The following is a 20,383-nucleotide window of genomic DNA, read 5'->3' as shown; positions in this document are numbered from 1 at the left end:
ATATTATCGATATATACGAAAATCAAAATACAGAACGCAATAATTCCAAAAAGTATTTTGTTACAGTCAATATCGAAGGACAACCTCAAACTTTTGAAGTTGATTCAGGAGCAGGAGTTACATTACTTCCACGAAAAGAATTCGAAAAGCTTAAACTAAAAATCAACCCCCAAAAATCTACAATTGCATTCCGGTCATATACACAAAATGTATTTCTTCCAGATGGAGAAATAGAAGTCGAAGTTCGATATAAAGGAAAGTATCACGCGAGAAACTATACGTTGTGTCGAATGAATTGGCACCACTCTTAGGACGTACATGGATTCGACATCTAGGCATAAATCTTCAAGAAATCGACAACGAAGAAAGGAACAACATCAACCATTCTCAGAATCAATTAATCAACAATATCGAAGATATAGTTAATCAATTTCCTGAAATTTTCGAAGAAAAGATAGGATGTGTACCAAAGGTCACAATTTCACTCCAATTGCGAGAAGGTGCAAAATCGATTTTTCATAAGGAAAGAGAAGTACCATATGCACTACGGGAAAAAGTCGAAAAGGAACTTGACGATCTTGAAGCAGCAGGTATTATTTCAAAAGTAAACTTGAGCGACTGGGGATCGCCTCTAGTAGTTATTCCAAAAGTCAATGGAGATGTTCGCTTGTGCGTAGATTACAAAATTGGAGTAAACCAAAGACTAGTATCTGCAAACTATCCAATTAGACGAATCGACGAAATATTAAATAGTCTCCGGGATTCACATTATTTTTGCCGTCTCGATTTATTCAAAGCATATTTACACTTGCAAGTCGACAGTAAAAGCAGTGAAATTCAAACTATTTCTACTCACCGAGGCACATATCGAATGAATAGGCTCTCATTTGGAATAAAAACAGCACCATCAGAATTCAACCGCATCATAGATCAAATTCTATCGGGCCTCAATAAAACTCTGGCATATTTCGATGACATTATTGTCCATGGATCTACCAAGGAAGAATGTCAACAAAATTTATATGCCTGTTTACAACGCTTAAAGGAATATGATCTACATCTTAATAAAAGCAAATGCTTATTCTTCCAAGAAGAAATTGAATACCTTGGGCACAATATTGGATTCAACAAAATTTCAAAATCTCCAAAGAAAATCGAAGCCATAATTAATATGCCGAGACCATCCAACGTTGGAGATGTACGCCGTTTCTTAGGTATGGTAACATATTATTCCAATTTTATTCCAAACGCATCAACAATTACATATCCATTAAGAAAATTACTCTTAAAAGATTCGAAATTCAAATGGAATAATAGCTGTGAAAATGCATTTATAAAACTTAAAAATGAAATTTCAAGCGATCAAGTACTAACGCCATACGAACCAGAACTCCCTATAGTTATTACATGTGATGCTAGTCCTACAGGCATCGCAGGAGTTTTATCGCACATTATTGATGGCATCGAAAAACCGATTGCATTCGCATCTAGATCACTAACGTCCGCAGAAAGAAATTACAGTCAACTTGATCGTGAAGCGCTCGCAATCATTTTTGCAGTCAATCGATTCTTTATGTACGTGTATGGTCGCAAATTTAAACTAATAACTGATAATCGACCTCTCACTAGAATTTTTCACCAGAATAATAAATTACCAGCTATGACCTCAGCTCGATTACTTAGATATGCATCATTTTTATCAGGATTTGACTACGAAGTCGAATATAAAAAGGGATCTGAAAATATCAATGTAGATTGTTTATCCAGAGCTCCAGTAGATCAAAAATATTATTCAACGGATATTGCCATCAATGAAGAAGTCCACCAACTATGTTATTTAACTATTTTCGAAATTTCATCTGAAAATATTACAGCCGAAAATATTATACAAGAAACCGATAAGGATGAAACTCTTTCAAAAATTAAAAGGAAACTACTCAGCGAAGAAGCCGATGACATCGAATATACTCTCGAAGCAGGAATATTATTCAAAGGACAACGCGTAGTTATCCCAAAAATCCTACAACCACAAATCCTCGAAGAATTGCATAAAACGCATGTTGGCATTACAAAAATGAAACAGCTGGCACGCCGTTATTGCATTTGGAAAGGAATCGATCGAGATATCGAACGAATGGTAAAATCATGCCAAAACTGCGCAGAAGTAAAAACCAGTCCGGCAAAAGCTCCATTACATCAATGGGAACAACCGACATCTAACTGGAACCGTATTCACATAGATTATGCAGGTCCATTCGAGAACCATTATTTTTTAGTAGTAGTAGATGCTCGATCTAAATGGGCTGAAATTCGAATCATCAAGGAAGCACCAACATCAGAAAAGACCATCGAACTTCTAAAAGATATTTTCTCAATCCACGGATTTCCTGATGTTATGGTCTCCGATAATGCAACAATATTTGTCAGTGAAATATTCAAGCAATTTTCTCGTGAAAGCGGTATCTTCCAAAAATTCATAGCGCCAGGACATCCTGCTACCAACGGACTCGCCGAAAGAAATATTCAAACATTAAAACAACGTCTCAAATCCATGAAAGATGAAAACCTAACATTAAACCAAAAAGTTCGAGAAATCTTATTTAGATACAGGGCTACTCCACTCGCATGTGGGAAGTCTCCAGCGGAACTTTATCTTCATCGTGCTATCCGGATTAAATTAGATGCTCTCAAACCATGCAAGAAGACGAGTAATTACCAGAAAATTCCAGGCACTCGCAATTTACCAGTAGGAGAGAGAGTACAGGCACGATATTATACGAACTTAAAGCCTACATGGAAGTTTGGTACCGTCATCAGGACTTGGTCAACTCCATTATCTTATCAAATTAGACGATGGGTACATTTTCAAAAGACACATCGATCAATTACGCAGCACGGAAGTAAAAAAAGAAGAAGTTCGATTTGCACCAGATACTAAAGGAGGGGAAGAAGAGATCAAACCAGAAGAAAAATTCTTTGCGGAACTGGGTCACTATATGGAGTATTCGAAGCCAGCTTCACCAGTTTCAGTCGCCATTCTACCTGAAGATCCATCAGAAGGACCTCCTGTAGATCAACCAAGAACATTACCAAATACTATTAGACGGTCACAGCGTATACGCAAGGCGCCATCACATTTAAACAACTACATTTTAAAATAATATTCCTTTTATTATTCCATGCTATCATCACATACTATTTAATTTTCAGAAGATATTCATGTTTTCTTTTAAGTGTGGGAGAATTATTATGATTTTCTATTGGTCGATATTTGGTTGATGGCTGATCTCCCTTCAGATTGATCAGATGGCGCATGCTGTTTTTCCGGCATGCGGAGCCTCTCTGTTCAGATATGTATGATTCAAGACTGTATTGTTGTTATGTATCTTTTCGGACGTAATAATAAAAAGGAAGTATCTCTATCAAATCGTTGATGCTGATTGCACCCCTAAATTGTCGTTACAACATAGTATTTAATAAATAAATGTATATACGAGAATACTTCAAATGCCTGTAATATGATTAAATTTAAAAGTTGAGTTATAGAAGTTGAGTTATAGAAGTTGAGTTATATAGTTGCAGCTTAGAAGTATTCTGGTATATTCATTTATTCATTAGATACTTGTTTCAAACGTTAATTTATTAAAAATTCAAAGTGCATTAACAACAGAATCAAAATAAGTATGACTTAGTAACACATCGGGAAAAGCGATTCATGTTTTTACTAGTATAAATGACATACACATTCGAGGAAGAAGGGAAAATAAAACAGGTTTAATTACTCCCATGGGGCCTAATTAGCTCTCTGTTTCATGATTATATTCATATATACTTTAATCTAAACAGTTGGAAAATTTGAAGAGTAAAATCCATATGTGTGTAATGTATGATATGTCACTTTCAGCACGTACAGAACACATGGATCGTTAAAGCAAATAATTACTAAACATTCCCGTAACTCTCATATTCACCTTATATGAACGAGCGTAAAATATTATATGCAAGCAATATAAATAAGATGTCTGTTAATTACAGCATATTTACGTTGCATTCAGGTCTTGTCAATGTATATATCATGCTCGCTCGTTCTCATGCTGTTTGACAGATGTAAGTTTATGAGATCATGTCTCTTGGTACATTTAATGAAAATAATATTAAAAACATATAAAATGAATATGAGAGTTACCGGAACGTTAAATATTTACTTACTTTAATAATCCTCGTGTTTTGTAAATGCTGAAAGCGAGATATCATACATATAAATTTTACTTTTCAAATTTTTCAACTGTTTAGACAAAAGTGTATATAAATATGGTCATGAGCTAATTAGGCTCAATGCGAGTCATTGTACCTGTTTTTATTTTCCCTCCTTCCTCAAATGTGTTTGTCACTTTACTTAGTGAAAATATGAATCGTTTTTCCTGATCTGCCACTAAATCATACTTATTTTGATTCTGTCGTTAATGCAATTTGAATTTTTAATGAATTAACGTTTGAAACAAGTATTTAATAAATAAATGAATATACGAGAATACTTCTAAGCTGTCACTTCTATAACTCAGCTTGTAGAACTATTCATATATAATAAAAGCATTAGAAGTTTTCTATATTTAGTTAAAAATTGTGTATATTTAATTAAAATTCAAAGAATTTGTTACATATAAATATTAAATGTAATTGTTTGAACTTCTAATACATGTCTTCTTGATTATTTTACTTCCTCTTTTCACAAAGGCATACAGGCGCAATGATATTTTGCAAAAATGAGAATATGGAGAGAATTTACACTGAGACGCTCTAAAAACAATAATATATCTTATTACAGGACAATACAATAGGAAAGGTTAAAAATGTAATACGTTATGCAAGAAATAGTATAATTTTTAATTATTTAAATGTAACATACAAACACTAAGTAAACACTAGAAATATGCTTGCTTAGAAGATCGTACATATTCTTTTTATTAAAGTTACAACACATCAATTTGTCACTGCGAGCTTCGTAACGATTACGACTATTATGTATCACATTACTAATTATTGCAACGCAATATACTGTTGTACAATAAACGTATATGTTATGAAATATTTAAACCAACGTATGTAATAACTAATTTTGCACCTTATATTGTAATATAATTATTATCACATATCAAATTACAACGCAATATAAAATAAATCGCAACGTGTTTTAATAAAAACTGTTGAAAAACTAATTAAACTTAAAACAATAACATCCAGCAAATTAATATTCCTCTTAAAAAGCGTGAAAAATACTGTTGTACTTTGAATATGTTATAAATTATTGAACCAACATACTTAACAATTATTTTGCAACTAATTTTTCACTTTATATCGCAGTATGATTAGAACTAGTGTGTGTACTACATTACACATTACTACGCAATATGAAACAAAACAACGTGTAGTAATAAAAAAAAGCTGACGAAGAACTTATAAAATTGAAATCTATCTAATTAATACTTTTCTTAAACAAATCTATCACGTTAAATGTTTTATCAAATAATTAAATCTTTTAGCTTAAAGAACAGGTTTTATAACAATAACACAACTTTATATTGGGAAGTTTTTGGCTTTTGTTGTTTTGATATTTTTTTTTAGATATTTTCTTTTTCCTGTTTCTTTTTAATTTTCCTGTTTTTTTTGTAATTATTATTAATATTTAATCGATTTGGCTGGAATATTTGTGTTATTAGAACTGAAAAAGATTTTAGCAATTAAAAAAATTATTTCAACTTTTTTTAAATTATAAAAGTGGTTAAAATTGTGACTTACTTAATAGTAAATAACGGTTTTCGTTTCTGTTGGCGTTTTGTCTTGGTTTGTACGTTTAGCTTCTGAATAACGACTTGGCATTTTTGATATTCCTTTTTAGTATCTGAAAAATCGTTTTTATCAAAATTTTATAATATAAAATATGTAAAATAAACAATAAAAATACTAATAAAATATTATATATACAGGTTGTTCAAAATTTGTCAGGACAGCTGAATATTTCTAAAAATATACATTTTATTGAAAAATATTGTAAATAAATGTTACAGGATAGAAAGTAACTTATTTTAATTAAAACTTGATTAATATTTAACAGTGTGAAACTTAAATCGAAAGATTAATTGTTAACATTATCGATATTTACATTACTTTTTACAGGTAAAGAAATAAAATTAAACATTTAAATTTACATTGAAAGCATTTAATATTATAAAAGTAATTTTAGTAAAATTTAAATGTCCAATTATTAATTATTCTAGAAAAATTTAAATATCCAATATATAATTTATTATAATTTAAAAACTAAATGTTAATAAGAATTTATTAATATTTTGTTCAGTACTCACAATTAGAAAATAAAATAGAAAATTGAAAATAATAGCATTTATAATTATCTGTATTGTTATTACATCCCGTATTCCTTATACATGTATAAATAATCTTGAATAGTAATCATAGACAAAATGTAAGGTTATAAATATCCTATCTGAAAAAGTGCATTACATCTATACTCGAAATCTTAAAGTTTATTGTCGCTTTTCCGATGTGTTGATTGATTCTCATTCAGTGCTTACTTCATGAACGGTTGTCATCGCGGAAATCGCGTATTTTAACTATGTGTATTAAGGGGTTAATAATGTAATATTAAATTTGTAATTTGTATGAAATTATGTAATATTAGAAGCTTTGTAGCGCGTGCGTGTTTTGTCTAATAAAAATAATAATTATACCTAAAAAACAAAAAAAATTATAAAAAAGCATTTTATATCGCTACAAGCATCTTCTTCATGGCACGTTCAAAAGACATTGCTTGTTATCCGATTTGCAAAATAATGACTTGGTAATTCGAACGCGCTGGATACGAAATCGATAGTGAGCACGTTGCGAATGTGTTCAGCCTCCCGAATCACGTTTAACGCACGTTTAATGTCGATTAAGCCTTCTTAACTATGATTCGTAAGACACTTGTATTTTACAAGCCATAGTCGCAGGTAGCAAGTCACTTAAAAGAGACGCACTTTCTGGGGTGCTTTTGTCAACCCGTGACTTGTTCAAAAAATCATGGTCAATCGAGCTGATCGGCCGGTTAGAGACATGGTCTCATTGAACCGATAACGTGACGAAAAGTCAGAGTGCACATTGCAATGGTCTCCGATATCAAATCGTTTCCCGTAATTGCGCATGTGCTTATTCGAACGCGAAAATTATTTTCTACAAATAACAATCTTACACTTATCATGAAGAGATAAAATTCTCTTTTCTCTATTTACAAAAGTGCATTGCATTGTTACTTGTAATCTCGAAATTTATGTTGTCGCTTTTCCAATGTACTGATTGGTTCTTATTCAGCGCTTATTTCTTAAATGATAGCCGTTCGCGGAAATCGCGTATTTTGACTGTTTGTATTGATGATTAATAATGTAATATTCAATTTGTAATTTGTATAAAATTATGTAATATAGGTCTTGTAGCGCGCGCCACACGTGCGCCTGTTTTGTCTAGTATTATAGAAAACTGTTTATTTAAAAAATTTTATTTAAAATATGAATATAATAAAAACTATATATTACCTTCAAGTTCATTTGGATTATTTTCAATAGTATGTAAATAATCAATAGTTTGATTTTCAATTCCAATTGATTTGATTTCCATATTTTCAACATTAGCATTTGAAACTAAAAATAAATATATATATTACTTTCTCTGTGCGCGCGCGCGCGCGTGTGTGCGTGTGTGTGTGTGTTTACAAAATTAAGTAGCAAAATTTGTTTTGCCAGCTTTAAAAATATATATAGAGTGTATGATTTCTATAGTACGTTAAAATTAAAACTTTGAACAAATTTAGAAATAAGAGAAGTGGCTCTAAGGTAAAAGCAAAATATAAATTTAACCGAGGCAAATAAAATCCCAAATACAATATTTTAATTCTTCGTATGCTCTTAAAGACTTATAGACTATACAAAAAGTTTATTGAAGTAAAATTGTTTTAAAAATTTGATGTATCAAGAAAATTTTTGTCTTGTGCACAGCATTCAGTTTCATACAAAAATTAATTTTCTACGAAGTTCAACGCACTATCATCTGCGTTTGGCTCTCATTTGCCCCGGTTTAACCTTTAAGCTATGAAGTGTTTTTCTGAACTTATTACTGAGATATTAGAATTATTTTTTAAAAATCTTAATATCAGATTTAGTTTCAAAGTCGTGTATTCAGCCAAAAAAAATAAAATAGAAAATTTGAAAAAAACGTTTTGTAATTTGTTGTTATGGTACTTGTGTTATACTTTTACTGAAAAAAAATTTTCTATAAACTGCAGAATTGCACTCAGAAGTGCAGAAAATGGACAACAAAGTAAAAACACTGATAAAAGATATAGTTTTCTTTATCAATATATTTTCCTTATTGAATAATTTCTAAAAAAGATACAGACTGTATTATTTGATTATTGCAGGCAAAGAATGACCCAACTCCTTATTAATATAGAAAAGTATATTTTTCTTAGGTATTTCTATTTTTTTCTGTCTATTCTCAACACTTTGCAGTTACATAAAAAAAAATTTTTCTCAAATAATTTAACACAATTATTATAAATTAAAATATTTTTCTTACAAAACGAACGTTTTTTTTTTAGATATTCCTACAATTTTTTGCAAATATGTCACACAACTTTGAAACTAAATTAGCATTTTTTAAACAATTATGTTAATATTATGTTATTCACCAAAAATTATTACAAATAAAAAATTTAAAGAATTTTAAAATTTTAAGTTTTAACTTTGACGTATTATTAGTGGTTTTTAAAAACATATCATATTCCCAGTTCTGAACAAGAAAATTGTAACTGTCACAAGTGTTTCCATTTTTTTGTCTACTCTCTATATATAGTTAAAGCTGAAAGCAAATGGAATTAAAAAGAAATTTTGTATATAATAAGTTATTTAACAGAACTATTTTGAAATAAACTTTCTATTTTATAAATATACTATTGGCCAATGTTTGAAAAATTATTACAAAGTTAACTGATGTTAACCCACCTGCATCGACATCACCTTCTTTATATAAGTCAGCACAAATCTCCATTTCATTATCATCATCTAAAAAATTCAACTTTATTAATATGTATAAATTATTGTAGAACAAACAAATAATAAAGTCGTACAAAGGAATAATAATAGAATCAAGAAGATAATAATTTTACAAAAATAATCAAAAACACAAATGTTTATATACAAAACTTTGTTCTTGAAAAAATTAATTTTGAAAAAAAATTGGAAAATTTGAGGATGATATGCTTTTTTTAAATTAGAAGAACCATATGTAATTTAATATAATTTTCTTACAATCTTATACAATACATTATTAAATTTATCTGATAGAATTAACTTTGTGAATATTAAATATATATGAAAAAATAAATTTTTACATATTAAAAATTTAAGTTAATATAATATATTAAAGTTTGATTTATGTACAATTTTTTTAGTGAACTATTTTAAATTTTACAAAATTAAACGTTATACTTTTTTATATTTATGTATTGTCATTACTGTGTGAAGACAAATTATATAGGTGACACATTACATAAATTAAAGATCATTTTTAGCAAAAATTTGAATAATTGATGTCAAATTGACATAAAAGAACATAATGTTGATGAGTTCAACGTCAATAAAACATCAATTTGATGGGTCATTTTTTTAAGTAAAGAGAAAAAGAGACAAAGAAAAGGAGAGAAAAAGAGCAAGACATGCAATAATTCAAATTTAAATTAATTAAAAAGAATGCCAAAGTACTTTTCTTAAAAGCAAAGCCTTATATAAAAAAAAAATTATTTATACAATTGTATATACTTTTTTTTATGTAAAATTACTTTTTCAAATTTTTTATGTTATCAGTTATGAAATATCTTGTAAATAATGACATAAAAATATTTTAAATTTAAAATCTACATTTTGCATTCAATTTGTATGTATAACATTTTTAAAGTAATTGTACATAAAAAATAACAAAATGTATTTTAACAATAACGTCATAATATATAATAAAATATTTAAAAAAATAATAACTAATTTGTCAATACTTACCTATCAATAATGCTATTCTTTGTTGCTTACGTAAATTTTCCTTACTAAATAACTGCAAAAATTCTTTCAATGAATAGATACCACTGGATAAATAATATTGTGCTTTTTCAATTTTTTTATTTTTAGACTCGTTAAACGGATTACGATCCCTTGATAATTGTAGGCCATTTATTAAACGGTTATAATTAATTTCCTGATCCATAATTAATTTGGAAATATTATCTGCAAAAATAAATTATTTTATTAATACACATAAAATCTATTTTAATACATATAACGTTACATAAAAAAATTTTTATTTTTATATTTAAAAAATTAATTTAAAATTTCTTTTTACAACTTTTAAATTAATTTCTAATTCATTAACTAAACAAAAATAAAGTTCTCCAGTTTTATATGTATAACAATAAGCTTAAAGAAAAATTATTAAATTTTATAAATATAATTTTTTATATACATTTATAAATACTACATAAATTATACCTAAGAATGTCCAAAAATTTGGATGAATCGTATGCATTTTTTTCAACATAATACTATGAAATGATTCCACAAGATTGTTAGTCCTAATTGGGCATCCATATACACTTATTTTTTTTTATATTGGAAGCCATGTGTTTCTCATATATCTCAAAAAGACCAATACGTTAGGATAATTTTCAGATTCTTCATCAGCAATTGTCTGCATGAGATTTAAACCTTCTGCAAACATTTCTGATGGTGTTAATGCTAATGTCATTGCCATGGATACTATTTTATATGGTGCTTTCAAAAGTCCTAATCGTTTCCACTTTTTAAGAACAGCCTACAAAAGTAAATATAAAATGTATAATTAATAAAATATAAATAATACAATATGTAATAATATATTTCATAAATGTTTAAACGTTTTTTAAATAATTTATTAATAGATAATTATTTTTTTTGCATGTTTTTTACATATAAATGACAAAACTTTTAAAATACTACATAAATATTAGAAATAAATAATATAAGTAATCTCAACCAATAATTTTGTTAATAATAAGTATTTGACATACTTGACAGTAATGAAACCAACAGCCTCGTAGAGATGCATGAGGAAACTGTTCATGGACAGCGTTCATCGATGCTTTTTCATAATCCATCATTATGAAACGCAAATTACATTGTAGATTAGGCGCCAATTTTATAATTTCTTTCCATATGGATTTATAAACTAATTGTGTTCTGGCTTCACACAAAATAAATACTACTGCAATACCCTAAAAAAGAAATGAGAAAACATTTTTAAGAGTATATATAAAATAAAGTATATGGAATTAATAAAAATCAAAATACCTTATCCATGTATCGCATATGTATTGAAAATAGTTGTGCAAAGCTTGGTACTCTAGGTACAATCTGAAATAATATATATTTATATATGACTATAATATAATATTTCCTCAATTATAATTATCTACAAATAATATTCCAAAAAAGTAATATTTTTTAATCACAAATATGAAATGCTAGTGATTAATACTTACAGAAAATGTACCATCAATAAAAATTTCAGAACATTTCTCTAATATTTTTAGAAGCTTATCAGTAGTAAACATGTAGGAACATTTGTTATCTTCAGATATAACACAGCCTTTATAAATATTTGTTGTAGGTTCATAACCTCGAAGCAAACTGTCAAGCTCATACACGTTTGTAGGTAACGAAGGACGCATTTTGATTTTTTCTTTTGATAATTGATTTCTCATAGCTTTATATGAAATGAAAGCTGCAGCTTTTGGATTTTTTCGAGAAACGGTATCAAATATTTCTTTGTTTGTTGTAGTGATTTCTTTACACATTTGAATCATTTCTTGTTTTAATTTTAAAATATCAGCTATGTAAGGCTCCCTTGGATGATTATGTTCATTTTTAATAAAATATTTTTGTTCTACTTTTATTAATGATCCACTACACAGCACAGTACGTCTTTTTGCGCAACGGTATATATTATTACATCTTTTATCAATATTGTATGTATATCCTTCATATACATACAAATAGCTGCCTCTTCTTTTTCCAAATATTATTTCCATTTTTATATTGCAAATATAAAAAGTGTACTGTAAATTAAAAAAATATATATAAATAAATATAAAATGTTTCCTGCTATATTTATTTTTTCAAAATATATATTTCTTTAGTTATAACAATGACGTTCAAAATTTTTATATTTTTTTATTTTATTAAATTTTATGGCCCATTTATGTTTACAATTTTATTAAATTAATAAAAAGCTTATATATAGATTGCATTCCGTAATTCACTCGAAGATCTATATTTCACGTTATGTATTATAGATTAGTACCGGCAATTAATTACAGTACACAGCTATATAATGTATATACAATAACCTTTAATTGATTTAATAAAAGTACTTATAGTCAAAAACAGAAAAAAAAACTCAAGAAAACAAAAAGATGTAAAAATCTTGACGATATTGTGTAATTAAAACATTTATATAATATTAAATTAATTAAGACATACAATACCTTAATCTAGAAATCTAAGCACTTAGGAAACAATATTTCTGTTTTTATGTTTTTTCTTCAAAAGTTATACTCTGCAATCTAAAGGTTAATATATGAACGTACGAGTATATGTACGAAGACGTCCGTTCCCGACAACTGCAGGCAAACCACAGAACATATAAGCGAACACCAACGACTTCTGTTTAGGGCTTCCAAAATTCACTGTCACTGAAAATCTAGATTTCATACATATTTTAAATTTTGAATGAATTTTAGAACGCAACTTAGTGTATATTTACATGAAGGAAGCTGTTGTACTAACAATTTCAATAATTTGGAAAACGGTATTTGACTGCTAGTCGTTTGCTGATTTTTGTATGTTTTTTTATATTTATTTTCTTTGCATATTTATTTTTTTGGCAAAAAATTGAAATTAAAATTTGGACAAATATAATCGTTTCTTTGGACTTTTATCTCGTGAATATTGAATGACTTTTCATGAATATTGCAATTAAAATATTTGTATACATAGGCCGGTATTCATAGTCGATTCTTATATTTAAGATCATCTTAAGTATCATCTTAAGATGCCATCAACTAATCAAAGAGCTGTATTAGCATCTTAAGACGTTACTTAAGACGATCTTGAAATAAGAATCGACTATGAATACCGGCCATAGATCTAGCAGAATTTTGGAAGCCCTAAACAGAAGTCGTTGGTGTTCGCTTATATATTTTGTGGTTCGCCTGCAGTTGTCGGAAACGGACGTCTTCGTACACGTTCATATATTAACCTTTAGATTGCAGAGGCTAATATAACTTTTGAAGAAAAAGCAGAAAAACAGAAATATTGTTTTCTAAGTGCTTAGATTTCTAGATTAAGGTATTGTATGTCTTAATTTTAATATTATATAAATGTTTTAATTACACAATATTGTCACGATTTTTACATTTTTTTATTTTCTTGAGTTTTTTTCTTTTGTTTTTGACTACAAATACTTTTATTAAATCAATTAAAGGTTTGTTTGTTTGATAGATCTATGTATACAAGTATTATATTTTCATTTTATCGCTAAAGCCTGCCGCAGACGATACGTTTTTTCTTACGGGATTGCTTACGTGCTCCTATACTGGCAGTCTTACGTGCTCCCGTATTGGAAATGGCTTACGGGCTACGCTACTAGCTCGCGTACTGGATTTTCGTAATAGATCATGTCCTATTTTTCTTACGTGATTCTGTACTGGTTTATTGTGAAAGCCAATCAGGACGCAGTCTGTATAGGTTATACTGGGTTATACCAAGTTATACTGTCGAAGTGTTGTCAAAGTTCAAACGTGAATTCACTTCGCAAACATGACGTCGTGCAAAAATGAAAAAACTTCAAAATAGTCCAAAAAAAGTATTTTATGTTTAATAGAGGCCTACTAATAGGAACCATGTTTATATGCGATAAACACACCAAATTACCATGATAAGTACAGTAAAAGTAAGGCATTAAAGAATGTATTGACTGTCGACTCCATAAACGTCGGCGATATTTATTTTGTTGTCGCAATTTTTCAATAATTAAAAATAATGCAATTTTACGACAATGTACAACTGTTGCAATAATTTCATCCATCTCATCTATCTCATCCATATTTAAGCGTGCCGCTTCTATGAAACAAATTTCAGTTGCTTAGCCCGTACGAAAACTCGCACCGTGTGAAGCCACGGCCAGTAGCACTGCCGGTACCATTGCCCGTACGGTAGCAAGTAAGAAAATCCAGTTAGAAATCCAGTAAGAAAAAACGTATCGTTTGCGGCAGGCTTAAATTATAGTACAACATATTTCATTTATTAATAACTTGTAAATTTATGTAGTAACTTTAGTCCTAGTTACTTTTAAGCGACTTAATGCATCATTTTTGTTTGTGCAAGCAAAATTATGTGAAAGCAGGTAAAAACATGATGAATTTTTGTCTCCCGAGTACAAATTAGTAAAAATTCACAAAAAAGTAAAGTTTATGTATTCTAAGAAATTTACGATGTAAATTTTGTTTGCCCATCATATTAAATAGTCATTTTGAATATGTTTGACACGGGTGACACATAAGTATATATACATAAGTACATATTTAATCTATTTCCATATATAATACGGAGAGAGAGAGAATACATTTCATGTGCTTAACAAACAAAGAGAGAGAGAATACATTTCTTGTGCTTAACAAACAATATTGCTAACATTGATAATACATACAATATAATGATCAATATTAATTGTAGTAATCCATTCCTACTTTAATTTTGAGAGAATAGAGTATGTGTGTGTGTTACAAAGTATTTACATTGTAAACTTTTTAGGATACCCAACTTCACTAATTTTTGTGAATTTTTATTAATTTGTACTCAGAAGATAAAAATTCATCATGTTTTTACCTGTTTTTACATAATTTTGTTTGCACAAACAAGAACGATGCATTAAGCTGCCTAAAAATAACTAGATATAAAGTTACTAGATAAATTTTTAAGTTAATAATAGGCCTGTTCGTGTTGTTGCCCTTTTTGAATTAATTTCTTTATCGTCTCTCTCTTTCTTACGATCGAATATATATTTATCTCATCTCCAGTGCAAAAAATTTTTGGGGATTTCAAGTAACTCGAACAAACCTAATAAATAAAATATTGTACAATTTATCAATAAAATAAAAATATAATACTTGGATTTATGACTAGCAAACATTTCAATCGCAACATTCATGAAATCACGAAATAAAAGTCTAAACAATGGCGATTATACTTGGTGATTAAACTTGATTTGGGTGATACCGTTTTGAACACAGCACGATTGGACACCAACCAATCATCTTAACTTATCTAACCGAACCAACGGAAAAACTCTAGGCATCGGCCGCTGTGAGTAGTGGTGTCCAATCGTGCGCACCCCCTTGATTTTAATTTCAAAATTTTGCTAAAAATAATAAATATGAAAACAAAATAAAAAAACATATAAAAATTAGCAAATGACTAGCAGTTGAATAGCGTTTTCCAAATTATTGAAAATTATTGAATTATTGTTATTACTATTTGTCCATTTCTTTATGCGTTTGCTTAAGGACCAATCAATTTTCTTATGCATATGTTTATGCGACCATGCAAGATTGTATACCGGCCATTAGATTGCAGAGATTTCAATGTAAAATGTAATTAAAGACCTTTTGGGGGCTTGAGCGTGTGCGAATGTGTTTGTCCGTTAATATAAACGTTTTTGAAACCGTCAATTGCGTGACGATCGGCAATAAAGGCTTCGTTCGTAAATTCATTGTCAATACTGAAAATCTAATAATTATCAAATAGTATACATAACGTGAACTATAGATTTTTAGTATTAGCAGTGAATTTACGAACACAGCCTAATTGGAGTTAACAGAAATCGTTTTCCATGTGCTTAAATTTTGCACGGTACATCTTAATTTAATATTATATAAATATTTCAGTAATACAATAGCGTCAAGATCTTCTTGTTTTCTTGAGTTTTTCTATTCTGTTTTTGTTCACAACTAATTTTGTTAAATCAATTACAGATTATTGTATATACATTGTAGGTTGCATACATTGTAATTTACTGCCAATATTAAAAATTTATAATATGTAATATGAACTACAGATCTTTAAAATACTAGTAGTGGATTACAGAATGCAGTCTATATATAACCTTTTAATTAATTTAATAAAAACATTGTAAACATAAATACAACAAAAAAATACAACAGAACAAAAAGATGTAAAAATCTTGAACCTTATTATATAACTAAAAAAGTGTATATTTTAAGAAACAAATATAAACAGAGAACATTTTTATACATATTATATTTTATATATTTATATTTTTTTATTTACAGTACACTTTTTATATTTGCAATATAAAAATGGAAATAATATCTGGGAAAAGAAAGGGCAGTTATTTGTATGTATATGAGGGATATACATATAATATTGATAAAAGATACAATTACATATATCGTTGTGCAGAAAGACGTAGTACAGCATGCAAAGGTGTGCTAATTAAAGAAAATGAAAAGTTTATTTTAGATTGTAAACACAACCATTCAAGCGAGCCTTATATAGCTGACATTTTTAATTTAAAAAAAGAAATGATTCAAATGTGCAAAGAAACCACTATGACAAACAAAGAAATATTTGATACTGTTTCTCGAAAAAATCCAAAAGCTGCAGCTTTTATTTCATATAATGCTATGAGAAATCAGTTATCAAGAGAAAAAATCAAAATGCGTCCTTCATTACCTACAAACGTGTATGAGCTTGACAGTTTGCTTCGAGGTTATGAACCTACAATAAATATTTATAAAGGCTGTGTTATATCTGAAGATAACAAATGTTCCTACATGTTTACCACTGATAAGCTTCTAAAAATATTAGAGAAATGTTCTGAAATTTTTATTGATGTTACATTTTCTGTAAGTATTAATCACTAGCATTTTATATATAGGATTAAAGAATATTACTTTTTTGGAATATTATTTGTAGATAATTATAATTGAGGAAATATTATGTTACAGTCATATATAAATATATATTCTTTTAGGTTGTACCTAGAGTACCAAGCTTTGCACAACTATTTTCATTACATGTGCGGTACATTGATAAGATATTTTGATTTTTATGACAAATGATGATTATTAATTCCATATGTACTTTTATTTTATACGTACTTTTTTAAAAATGTTTTCCCTTTTTTTTAGGGTATTGCAGTATTATTTATTTTGTGTGAAGCCAGAACACAATTAGTTTACAAAGCTATATGGAAAGAAATTATAAAATTGGCGCCTGATCTACAATGTAATTTACGTTTCATAATGATGGATTATGAAAAAGCCTCGATGAACGCTGTCCATGAACAATTTCCTCATGCATCTCTACGAGGCTGTTGGTTTCATTACTGTCAAGTATGTCAAATACTTATTATTAACAAAATTATTGGTTGAGATTACTTATATTATTTATTTCTAATATTTATGTAGTATTTTAAAAGTTTTGTCATTTATATGTAAAAAACATGCAAAAAAATAATTATCTATTAATAAATTATTTAAAAAACGTTTAAACATTTATGAAATATATTATTACATATTGTATTATTTATATTTTATTAATTATACATTTTATATTTACTTTTGTAGGCTGTTCTTAAAAAGTGGAAACGATTAGGACTTTTAAAAGCACCACGTAAAATAGTATCCATGGCAATGACTTTAGCATTAGCACCATCAGAAATGTTTGCAGAAGGCTTAAACATTATGCAGACAATTGCTGATGAAGAATCTGATAATTATCCTAATATGTTGGTCTTTATGAAGTATATGAGAAACACATGGCTTCCAATATCGAAAAAAACAAGTGTATATGGATGCCCAATTAGAACCAACAATATTGTAGAATCATTTCATAATATCATGGCGCAAAAGATGCAAACAGTTCATCCAAATCTTTGGATACTTTTAGGTATTTCTTCTTAGTTTTATTTTAATATATAGTATAAACACAATATATTATTACAATATACATACAATGTATTTTAATATAATATAAAATATATTAAATTTTTAAATGTTTATATTTTTAATTAAAATATTACATTTTTATAGATAATATTTCTAAATTAATAACAGATCAAGAAATCAACTACAATCGTTTGTTGAACGGTCTACAAGTAACAAGAAATCGTTGTCGATTCACTAAATATAAAAATACAAGGATACAAGAAGCACAAAATTATTTATCTACCGGTATCTACTCATTGAAAGAATTTCTGCTGATATTTGATGTGGATAGCGGACGTCAGCAAGACGAAATGGCATTACTAATAGGTAATTATTTATATACTACCATTTTTATTCATTAATAAAATATTTTAATTATGTATACATATCTATGTCTACAAATAGTATTATATATACATAAAATTGCGTAAACTGATTATATATATATATATAATTAGTTTACGCAATTTTAAAAGTCCGAATGTTTTCACTTTTTTTAGAACAGTAAAAGTAAATATAAAAGTTATGCACGTACTCGTGTGTGTGTGTGTGTGTGTGTGTGTGTGTGTGTGTGTGTGTGTGTGTGTGTGTGTGTGGGTGTGTGTGTTGGTGTGTGTATGTTTACTTTTATAGGCTGTTCTAAAAAAAGTGGGAACATTTGGACTTTTAAAATTGCGTAAACTGATAAAATAGCGTATAATTCTATGCATTTAATATACATATGCACCAATTACTCTTTTTCTGCAAATAATAAAATTTATTTAAAATTATGTAAACTATATATTATATAAATGGTGTGTATTATATATAATATGTGTATGCGCGTGTGTGTAAATATTTTGTACAATTTCTATGAATAATTATCTTGCATAATTTCATATTACTTTGTTATTTCAACTTTTCATGTTAAATTTTATAGACGATAATGACGATGACGAAATTTGTGCTGATTTACATACAGAAGGAGCTATAGATGAAGGTAAAATTTAGAGATAATTACTAGTTAATGATAAATAATGTTTGTCGACTGTAAAAACAAAGTTTTCTATAACTATTTATATATGAAAAATAAAATATTTTTCTTTTAATTAGTGCCAATTAATAACATTAAAATTACACAACGAAATATCCGACGTCGAAAACGAACTCGGAGATGACGTATAATTCCAATGAACTCGAAGGTAACAATATTATTTGCTTTGTTTAGATTCGTAATAATATAGAGATTGATTTATAGTAGATTTTTTAAATTAGTTTTATAATATAAACATATATTTATAGTTTGTTTGTATATTTAATATTACTTTAAGTGTGACTTTTAATCATTTTAAAATCTCATCCAACTAATAAATAATCATATAGCACTTTAAGATTGCTTAAAAACGATTTTAAATATGGGAACAAGCTATGAGTACGAACATAAATCACTTATATGTTACAATTAAATTGTTTTTATAATAACACAAATTATTAATTATACTAGTTTTAAATTTTGTATATTCTTATATATTCTTAATGTTTTATATTCTTATACTGTATTGTTGTAATCATACAATATAACAAAATAATATAAGAAATTAATGACAAGAATGGAGGCAGCAGAAAATAAGCGTAAAAGTATATATATATATATATATATATATATACATATGTGTACATACATAACACACGCGCGCGCGCACGCACGCACACAAACACACACACATATATTATTTTTAGAAATAAATATTTTTCTAATTATTTAAATTCTCCATTTCTGTAGTTGCAACTATTGACATTGAAGACAAAAATCAAAGCACTAGTTCTCTTTCTTGTTCAGAAACTAACAAGAATAAAAATAAATTGGAAGGTACGTGTACTTTTTATTTCTTAATTTAAAATTGTTTGTGTTCACAAATAACTTTTTTCAATAAGGTATAATATATTATTAATGATTTAAAAAACTTTTTTTAGTCATAACTCCAGTTAACATCGATTGTATTATTGAAAATTCTTATGCGTTGGCAGAAAATACTATATATGATAGTACGACAGATATGTGTGACAGTAACTTAAATGAACTTACAGGTAATATTATTTTTCATTTTAGATTTCTTGACAATTGAATATAATACTTAAGTAACATTTTCATTATTTAAATAAGAAATTACATTAATTGTATGCTTAAATGTATACTAATCGTAATTAAAATGTAAACTTAAAAATAATATTCTTTTTTCTGTAAAGATAATAATGAAAATTGTT

The 20,383-nt window shown here is 27.8% G+C and overlaps 5 protein-coding genes across 13 annotated transcripts in view; 4 read left to right on the top strand and 1 right to left on the bottom strand.

The window, feature by feature from the left end:
- Positions 1-253: 253 nt before the first annotated feature.
- On the top strand, positions 254-3,427 carry LOC120357745 (uncharacterized protein K02A2.6-like). The gene is made up of 2 exons (XM_039449207.1): positions 254-1,214; positions 1,704-3,427. Exons 1-2 carry the CDS (start codon positions 872-874, stop codon positions 2,936-2,938), a joined length of 1,578 nt encoding a protein of 525 aa, XP_039305141.1. The 5' UTR covers positions 254-871; the 3' UTR covers positions 2,939-3,427.
- A 2,210-nt stretch (positions 3,428-5,637) lies between these two features.
- LOC113002643 lies at positions 5,638-13,200 on the bottom strand. Of its 4 annotated transcripts, none has more exons than XM_039449209.1 (6): positions 11,141-11,311; positions 10,101-10,322; positions 9,051-9,110; positions 7,587-7,691; positions 5,797-5,899; positions 5,638-5,719 (listed from the first exon to the last, which is right to left on the bottom strand). In XM_039449209.1, exons 2-6 carry the CDS (start codon positions 10,300-10,302, stop codon positions 5,677-5,679), a joined length of 513 nt encoding a protein of 170 aa, XP_039305143.1. In that variant the 5' UTR covers positions 10,303-10,322; positions 11,141-11,311; the 3' UTR covers positions 5,638-5,676. The 4 variants fall into 4 exon arrangements, 3 of the variants coding, with proteins under 3 accessions (XP_039305143.1, XP_039305142.1, XP_039305144.1); XM_039449208.1 differs by lacking the exon at positions 11,141-11,311 and adding an exon at positions 10,584-10,757; XR_005574768.1 differs by lacking the exons at positions 5,638-5,719; positions 5,797-5,899; positions 7,587-7,691; positions 9,051-9,110 and adding exons at positions 10,584-10,905; positions 11,421-11,483; positions 11,612-12,187; positions 12,617-13,200 and having other exon boundaries at positions 10,181-10,322; positions 11,141-11,344.
- A 2,366-nt stretch (positions 13,201-15,566) lies between these two features.
- On the top strand, positions 15,567-17,273 carry LOC113005951. Its single transcript, XM_039449205.1, has 3 exons — positions 15,567-16,040; positions 16,481-17,056; positions 17,185-17,273. The coding sequence occupies exons 2-3, from the start codon at positions 16,508-16,510 to the stop codon at positions 17,254-17,256; spliced, it is 621 nt and encodes a 206-aa protein (XP_039305139.1). The 5' UTR covers positions 15,567-16,040; positions 16,481-16,507; the 3' UTR covers positions 17,257-17,273.
- Positions 17,274-17,345: 72 nt separating this feature from the next.
- Positions 17,346-18,115, top strand: LOC120357766. The gene is made up of 2 exons (XM_039449242.1): positions 17,346-17,545; positions 17,780-18,115. Exons 1-2 carry the CDS (start codon positions 17,456-17,458, stop codon positions 18,113-18,115), a joined length of 426 nt encoding a protein of 141 aa, XP_039305176.1. The 5' UTR covers positions 17,346-17,455.
- Positions 18,116-18,180: 65 nt separating this feature from the next.
- The window catches only part of LOC120357800 (E3 ubiquitin-protein ligase cblA-like), a 4,536-nt gene continuing 2,333 nt past the window's right edge, over positions 18,181-20,383 (top strand). Inside the window, exons 1-6 of one of the 6 annotated variants that reach the window (XM_039449338.1) lie at positions 18,182-18,466; positions 19,059-19,118; positions 19,232-19,320; positions 19,902-19,988; positions 20,093-20,206; positions 20,366-20,383. The exon at positions 20,366-20,383 is cut by the window's right edge and continues 33 nt beyond it. In XM_039449338.1, the coding sequence (XP_039305272.1) occupies positions 19,293-19,320; positions 19,902-19,988; positions 20,093-20,206; positions 20,366-20,383 (247 nt within the window). In that variant the 5' untranslated portion in view covers positions 18,182-18,466; positions 19,059-19,118; positions 19,232-19,292. Of the gene's footprint in view, positions 18,467-19,058; positions 19,119-19,231; positions 19,321-19,901; positions 19,989-20,092; positions 20,207-20,365 lie in introns of all 6 variants that reach the window. The other 5 variants (XM_039449336.1, XM_039449337.1, XM_039449341.1 and 2 more) reach the window with 5 other exon arrangements.

This window comes from Solenopsis invicta, chromosome 5 (genome assembly GCF_016802725.1).
Source record: "Solenopsis invicta isolate M01_SB chromosome 5, UNIL_Sinv_3.0, whole genome shotgun sequence".
Lineage (NCBI taxonomy): Eukaryota > Metazoa > Arthropoda > Insecta > Hymenoptera > Formicidae > Solenopsis > Solenopsis invicta.
The sequence above is the reverse complement of the archived record's forward strand: the minus strand, read 5'-3'. Positions and strand labels throughout refer to the sequence as shown.